This window comes from Lactuca saligna, chromosome 5 (genome assembly GCF_052625555.1).
Source record: "Lactuca saligna cultivar CGN05327 chromosome 5, ASM5262555v1, whole genome shotgun sequence".
NCBI lineage: Eukaryota > Viridiplantae > Streptophyta > Magnoliopsida > Asterales > Asteraceae > Lactuca > Lactuca saligna.
The window spans coordinates 170,946,310-170,954,961 of NC_136421.1; the positions used below are offsets into that span (position 1 = coordinate 170,946,310).

At 27.7% G+C, this 8,652-nt stretch overlaps 1 protein-coding gene across 1 annotated transcript; it reads left to right on the forward strand.

Annotated features, from left to right (window-relative positions):
- The first annotated feature begins 670 nt into the window (after nucleotides 1-670).
- Nucleotides 671-7,676, forward strand: LOC145045947 (homogentisate phytyltransferase 1, chloroplastic-like). The gene is made up of 11 exons (XM_078994234.1): nucleotides 671-746; nucleotides 1,079-1,392; nucleotides 2,291-2,374; nucleotides 2,482-2,640; nucleotides 2,761-2,850; nucleotides 3,278-3,379; nucleotides 3,516-3,611; nucleotides 3,713-3,784; nucleotides 3,874-3,969; nucleotides 6,343-6,447; nucleotides 7,632-7,676. Exons 1-11 carry the CDS (start codon nucleotides 671-673, stop codon nucleotides 7,674-7,676), a joined length of 1,239 nt encoding a protein of 412 aa, XP_078850360.1.
- The last annotated feature ends 976 nt before the right edge of the window (nucleotides 7,677-8,652 follow it).

The following is an 8,652-nucleotide window of genomic DNA, read 5'->3' on the forward strand; positions in this document are numbered from 1 at the left end:
GTGCATCTCCATAAGAACGAAAGACAACGCGTTAGAGTGAAGGGAGTGTAGAGGCAAACAGCTCGGCAGCCATGGGCCCACCACCCCACAAGCCTAGAAAAAATGTCTAGGACAACAATGTTATGTTGTTTCTCTCATCCTTATCACTTATGGGTGCATTATATCGCTTATATCTATATGACTATATTCATTTATATCGTTTAACTTTTATGTTTGGAGTTTATATTACTTCCGATTAATCCAATGGTCTAGCATTTAAAATAATAATAAGAAAACGAAAACGACAAAAACCTATAAATGGTGACGTTGTGTCATATTGCCTTACGTACCCTATCACTACCATGACGTGGTTCGCTTGTGAGTCCTTATGAAAGCCAATAATTTTTAATAAAATAAGCTTTTAAATGAATTGACAAATAGATTGAAAGCTTAAATCCATTAGAAAACCAACAAATTAAGATGGATAAGTCGTTGGAGTTCTCGATGAAATACATTTAGGTCGGACAAGAAGCTAGTCATTGTCTTGTAATTTTGATAAATTTCCAAACTCTATTGAACAGGCAACATCTAACTGTTTTCTTCGTTATAACCAATACGACTCTTCGCTACATAGAGCAGAAAGGCTTTCCATTTCTCATGGTTTGGTTTTATTTGGAAAAATATGAAATCAATGCCGATTGAGTTTGCTCTAAAACCTTCTTCATCTTCTTTACAAACTCCACTTGTAGCAACTGCAGTTGGGTCTGGTAATCTTTTTTCCTTATTTTCAAACATAATTTCACATATAATTCTCCCATCGATCACACCTTTGAAATATACTATGTTTTCTACTAGTGGTTTAATTAGTAAATTACAAAATTAAACCAATTAGGTGACATCAAAGACTACCATCTCCTACCAATATCTATATTTCCTATATTTTGTATTTTTGTTTTTATCCATCACATATCAAATAATTATTTTTGGAATCTATTAAATATCTCGGCTCTTGATTTTGACATTTGCGGTGATATAGATCGATAGGAACAAAATGTAGAAGGATTTTTTTTATTAATCATATATTTATATGTGTGTTTAGGTCATGGGAAAGTAAAAGTATCAAAGGTTCAAGTGTGGAAAAGCATTAGATTGAGGGAGTCTAATGTTACATTTGAGAGATCGAATCATGTACACGGTTATAAACTGAATGATTCTGAAAGTGCCAACAAGTATTGCTCTGAATTTGATCGACATCAAAGAAGAACCAAACTTAAGGCAAACGCTAGCTCTGAATTTTCTATCAATCCACATAATGATTCTGGGGTTGCTCCTCCCCAAAAAGATGGCAAATCACTTGGAGCTACGTTGGATCTTATTTATAGATATTCAAGAGCTTACACGCTCAAAGGAACCGTACAATTTCTTATTCTTACTATCACTCCACCAATGTTTATTCCTGTAAAACCTAATTATTAGCAACAATAAAATTCATTAAGCAAATTAGTGAATGATTCTAATTTAATATATGAATATTCAATCCCGCAATACTAATTAAAAGTCTCAATAAAACATACCTAGGCTAGTAGTACTTATTTTATTTGTTATTAACTTATCTGGTATTGTTCTTCCTTTTTAAAGTTGAGGATTCAAATCATATCTTGAATATAATTGGATTTAAAAACTAGTTTAGTAGTTTAGAAGTTTGTTAGATTTGTGGTTTAAAAAATAAAAATAAAAAAATCTAGAACTTTGATTAGTTAATAATCTCATCGGGCTCATAATTGGATTTAAAAACTAGTTTAATAGTTTGTTAGATTTGTGGTTTAAAATAAATAAATAAAATAAAATTCTAGAACTTTGATTAGTTAATAACCTCTTTTTTTAAGGCTTCCAAATTACATCTCAATTTCACTAATATTTTTATTGTAATTTGTTAATTAGTTAATAACCTTTTTTTTAAGGCTTCCAAATTACATCGCAATTTCCCTAATATTTTATTGTAATTTGTTATCTAGAACTTTGATTAGTTAATAACCTCTTTTTTTAAGGCTTCCAAATTACATCTCAATTTCACTAATATTTTTATTGTAATTTGTTAATTAGTTAATAACCTCTTTTTTTTAAGGCTTCCAAATTACATCGCAATTTCCCTAACATTTTATTGTAATTTGTTATCTTGAACTTTGATTAGTTAATAGCCTTTTTTTTTAAGGCTTCCAAAATTTTTTAAGGCCTCCCCGTGTATATATAAAATCCAAGTTTTGTTTTTTTACGAAATTTTGTATATGAATTCCAAGTTTTTCTTGAGCAGGTGTTGTCCATCATTTCAATATCTTTGCTTGCCGTCCAGAAGCTTTCGGATTTTACTCCGTCATTTTTCCTTGGAGTTTTGCAGGTTTGCTACTCGCATCTTTATATCTTTGAAAAATTAGAATCAAATCACTCTAAATTTAAATATTACTTATATTTATTATCACTTTCATTCAATATAATACATTTCAGGCGATCATAGGTGGCTGTTTAGCGAATTTGTATGTCGTCGGCATAAATCAACTCTCTGATATCGACATTGACAAGGTTAACAAGCCATATTTGCCATTGGCATCAGGGGAGCTTTCAGTTAAAACCGGCATTCTACTCACCTCATTGTATGCTATTTTGGTATGCTCCACAAACTAAAAATTGTACAAGTAAAATCAAGAATTAAACAAAGAAAGAAATAAATCTATGATTTTTTTTTAAAGAAAAGTGTACTTTTTTTTTTTTTTTTTTGGTTATTAGGGTTTTTGCCTCGGATGGAGTACTAAATCTTGGCCGTTGAAGTTAGGTCTCTTTTTGTGGTATGCTTTTGGAACTGCATATTCAGTTAATGTAAGTCTTTCTTTAACCATGCATGTTAAATAGAATGTTATAACGGTTGAAGTGTAAGTCTCTAGCTTAAGAGTAAATTATTGAAATCGCTCATGTGGTTTGGTCAAAATTGCACGTTTGGTTCATAACTTTTTTTTGTACTCGGATCATCCTTGTGGTTTGATTTTGTTGCGTTTTTCGTCCCTATGGTTTGGTAAAAATTACATGTTTGACCCTAACTTTATGTATGTAAGGGACGAAAAATACAATAAAATCAAACCACAGAGATGAAAAATGCAACAAAATCAAACCATATGGATGATCCGAGAGCAAAAAAAAAAACGTAAAGGACCAAACGTGCAATTTTAACCAAACCACAAGGACAATTTCAGTAATTTACTCTATATATAATTTTCTACCTCTCAAGTTTATTTGTGTATACTTGTAGCTACCATTACTAAGATGGAAAAGCATTCCCGCACTTGCTGCAATGTGCCTTTGGTCAGTTCAAGGAGCGATCATTCCTATTTTGTTCCACCTCCATGCACAGGTTAATGGATTATTTACTGAATTTCATGAAATCATAAATATTGATCACATATATTTGTAAATATTTTATTCGAGAATTAGCACAAAAGTAATTGATTACCAACGACTAATCCATTTCATGGAGATGAACATTACAGACAAATATATATGGAAGATCACTCTCACTTTCGCAACATGCCATTTTTGTATTTGGTTTCATGAGCATATATGGGATAGTTATCGCACTATTTAAGGTACGTACAAGTCATACTTAGAACAAATAGCATAAAAATGTTTTGTAGCATTTGAGGTTGATAGAATGATAGTTTACTTATATTTAAAATATGAGTTTCAGGATATTCCAGATGTCGAGGGAGATAAGTTAAATGGTATCAACTCGGTCGCACTACAAATCGGGAAAAAACCGGTCAGCTCCAATTATATGAGCTTTTGGTACGAGTTTCAACGGAAATTGGATATGTTCAAGTTAAATAACAAATTGAAAAATATTTGCAGGTGTTTTGGCTTTGTATATGGCTCCTTGAAATGGCATACGGTGTGGCCATATTAATTGGGTTATCGTCGACCCGTTTTTGGATCCGATCATTAATGGTAAAAAAACCGATAATATTTTACTCGCGTTACATGTTAACCAAATTTGAATAGGAAATACTCCTCATTGAGAAAAAAATATATATATTTAATGGTAAAAAAACCTATAATATTTATTATCATATTTTACTGGCACATTCTACTCACCTCGTTGAGAAAAAAAATATACAAAACTATTATAGAACTAATGAACGTAAAATTGCTAAAGTTTCATTATTGATCGGTAATAAGAGTACAATTACAAATGAACCGAAAGGACAATATTTTTCTTAGGACTAATATTATAAGAGCATTAAATTTTTAATGTATAATTGGAAAAAGTCATAATATTTTTTTTTATTATTGTTATTACCATAACTTTTTAGTAAAATTATCACTCTAACCCACTTAACGAGTTTTATGGTTAATTTGGTTAATTTTTCTACAAAATCAATCCTAAAAAATTCAAATTTTGTCCATAAGATTTGCAAAAAATTACACGACATGTTTATTTGATTTTGAAAATTGAAATAAATAAGAATTATAAGAAAATAAAAAGAAAAAAAAAAACATGCAAAAGAATAAATTAAAATTGTGTGTTTAGTTGTCACTGTATTAAACATATTAATTATAACAAAATGTTAAATATAAATGTTTTAACTGTAAATTTAATTAAAATTGAAATTGAAGTTTGAAATTTAAAATTAATATAATTATTATGCTATGTTTAATTTATAGAAACTAAATTAATAATATTACTACAAGAATAATGACCATTAGTGGCGACAGGCGTCGCCGCTAAAAGTCCCAATTGTCACCGCTAATACATTTACAGGCGACCCGTCGCCGCTAAAAGGTCGTCGTTGTTGGTTTGTCGCTAATACCCTATTCGTTGCTGCTAATGCTTACCGTTGCTGTTAATACCTTGTCGCCAATAATACTTTCCGTCACCAGTAAAAGTGTTGCCGCTATATAATTGTAGTTTTCTCCTTTTTTTAATTTTTTTTAAAACATTATTTCCATATACAAACAAACGTTATAAAATTATAAAAATTGTTATAAAAATATAAAAATTTTATAAAAACATATAACCAAATATACATCCATACACACACAAATACATACATAATACACATAAAAAAACATATACATACATATACAAAAACACATATACATACATGATACACATACTAATACACAAATACATACATAATATACATATAAAACACACACACACACACACACATATATATATATATATATATATATATATATACATATATATATATACACACTAATACACAAATACATGCATAATACACATATAAATACACAAACATATACAAAATACACATTCTACATACAAAATTTAAAGTAAACATATACAGAACATGTGGTGATGTGTAATCCGGTAGAGAAGCATGATGGTGACAAAGAGAAATAAGTTCACACAAGAGGGAAGAAGGAGCTGAATAGGGTTATATCTGCGAAGGGAATTAGCGGCGGCGGATTTTAGCGGCGCCAAATAGAGTATTAGCGGCGACATATAGAGTATTAACGGCGACACCTTTGGGGGAAAATTTTGATGGTCAAAATTTTTTAGTATTATCAGCGACAACTTTGGGGGAAACTTTGGTGGACAAAATCAACGTCTAAGGTTTCACCTCATATTTCGATGCGGATCGGGGTCGATAGGCATTAGCGGCGACGTTTTTACCGGCGACAACAACCTTTAGCGGCAACACATAGCGCGAAAGTCATGTGTCGCCGCTAAAGGTAGTTGGCGCCAGTAAAACGTCGCCGCTAATGTTCATTATTCTTGTAGTGTTAAAAGATAAAAAAATAAAATAAATGAAAAGTTGAAAATAAATATTTTAAAGTTATGATAAAATGATATATAAAATAACTAAGTGTGATACCCGTATATTATGTGGGTTAATTTAAAAAAAAAATTAAACATTAGTACTAAATATTTTTTAATGTAAAATTTTAAAATGTGAAAGAAAGAAACGTATCCATTCTTTAATTTCATATATACAAGGTATTATATTTAAAACTTTATATATACAAATATATAACCTTAATTTTAAAAATTGAAATAAAATAGAAATTGATAAGTGGATAATTTTTATTTTAAAAATACCATAAAATGAAAAGTGTTAAAACTCATTAAAGATTGACAAGTGAAAAAAAAAAATATTTCATTTACTAAAAAGAATGTATGAAAAACATGTGATAAAATTATTTTTATTTATTAAAAATAATATCACTTTTAAATTTTATTATATATCTTCCTCATGACAAATATAGATTGATTTAGTTTATCTTAACTTTTCGTTTAATGGATGGTTGGACTTGGCTCTGATCATAACATTGTGTAAATATGGTGAACAGGTAATTGGTCATAGCATTCTCGGTTTTATTCTTTGGAGAGAAGCAAACCTTGTTGATCTCAAAAGTGACGTGGCTATTGAATCATTCTATTTGTTTATTTGGAAGGTAATTATTTGTATCAACTTTGAATTTTGTTTGAACATTTTCTCACAAAATACAATTTTAAAGTTTATATATGATTTGACAAATTATATTCAGAATCATGATATCCATTTTGTTATTCTCATCTGCACTTATCTTACCACATATTTAATAATTAACCCTAGCTTTACTATAATTTATAATTAATTATTATTTATGTCGTGTTTAACTTAGCCATTTTACTTTTGAATTAGTGAGACCACAAAGTTCGATTATTTTAGAAAAAAAAAAAAAAACTATTTAGTTTATTTATTAATAACTTTTGAGTTATTTTATTTTATTTATGATTATTATTATTATTATTTTTTAAGTTTTTTAAATATACCTTTCTATCTTCAAGCTTTTTTAAGAGTTTTTATTGTAGAATTTTGTGTTTAAATGTTTTACAAAACTTAGTTTTTCTTATAATTTTTATAACTTTTTTTTATAAATTAGTTTCTTAAAGTACTCTTACATATTTGGTTCCTACAACTTTCTTAAATATTATTTCGTTTTAACAAACTATTGTTTTTTTCAAATTAGTTTTCTATTTTTTTTTTACAAAATTCTTTTTAGATAACCATGTAAAAGTTCTTTTTGTTACATATTCGTTTTTAAAAAAATATTAGAAGACGTTGTAATCAAATCGTATAAAATCTTGGTAAAAAAGTTGTCACAATGTAAGTTTAAAAAAATATTATATAAAAAAAAATCTAAAATAACAGTTGGCAATAACTTTTGTGATTGTTTATCTAATCTTGTTTAATGAAATATGCAAGTTGAAGCTTTATAAACATTTGATATAGTATATCAACAAAATTTGTGTCGAATTGTTTATATATATATATATATATATATATATATATATATATATATATATATATATATATATATATATATATATATATATATATATATATATATATATATATATATATATATATATATCGAAATGTTTTTTTTTCTGCCATTTTACATTTGAATTGTGATTTACTAGCAATTTTTTAACAAATACTATTATATATTAGTTATCAATAGTGAAAACAAAAATTTCAGCTAAAATTAGTTTTTTAACTCGTCTGTTAAATACAATCTTGTTTTTTATTTCCACCGTGAGACCTTAAATGGCAATTATTTTAACGGATCATACTCATTGTTCCTTTTTGCAGCTCTACTATATGGAATACTTGATGGTGCCCATTTTAAGATTTTAAGCATAAAAAAGCGGCAAGTGATCAGTGATGTGTGCCATTCATTTTTTTTTTCTTTTAATTATCCTTGGGTTTTAGTTTTTATTCGTTTGATTTTCACGTAGATCGAGATTTCATTATGAATTGCGTAACATAATAACGAAAGTGGTGTGATTTCTGAGCTATGAAATTCGTTTTTTTATTATTTTTTTTTTGTTGTGTTAATAATATTTTATGTTAACGAATATATAATTCTAACTTTTTTTTTTTTGTTATATTGACATAGTAGGTATTAGGTAATACTACAAAACTAGGTATTATCGACAGATTTTGGCGACGGAACACCGATCGATTTCCGACATACTACAAAACTAGGTATTACCGACAGATAGTGGCTACAAAATAAAATAAATTATCCGTTACAATACACCCATATACCAATAGACGGTTTACGTACGTGACTACCCAAAAGGCCTACATGAGTGTGACCTGATTTCACATTAAATAAAAGGCCACATTAAATAAAATCTTTCATTCTTTATATGTTTCTTACTATTCTTAATTTCTAATCGATAACAAATATAACAATTATTTGGTAAAATAGTATTATAATAAATAATTTCTGATAAATATCTAAATTTGAGATGGTCATTCTTTCAAAAAGCAATAGAAGAAGAAATGCAGCTAGAGCAACTTTTTTGATATTAGACTAAACCAAACTACAATCTTGATTATTGAAAATAATAAGATCTAAAAAGAAATGATTTAAAAATATAAATTTGTTTAAGTGTCACATTTTATTATTAAGATTACAAGGTTTTTAAATATAATATTTAAAATAATAGGATCCAAAAAGAGGTAGAATGAAAATATTTATAATCTAAAAGTATTATAAATTAATATATTTATGATGGCAAGTGTATCTTTTATGATATAAAAAATATAATAATCCAAAATTGATTATAACTAAAAACTTAATTTATTTAAATTTATTATGATC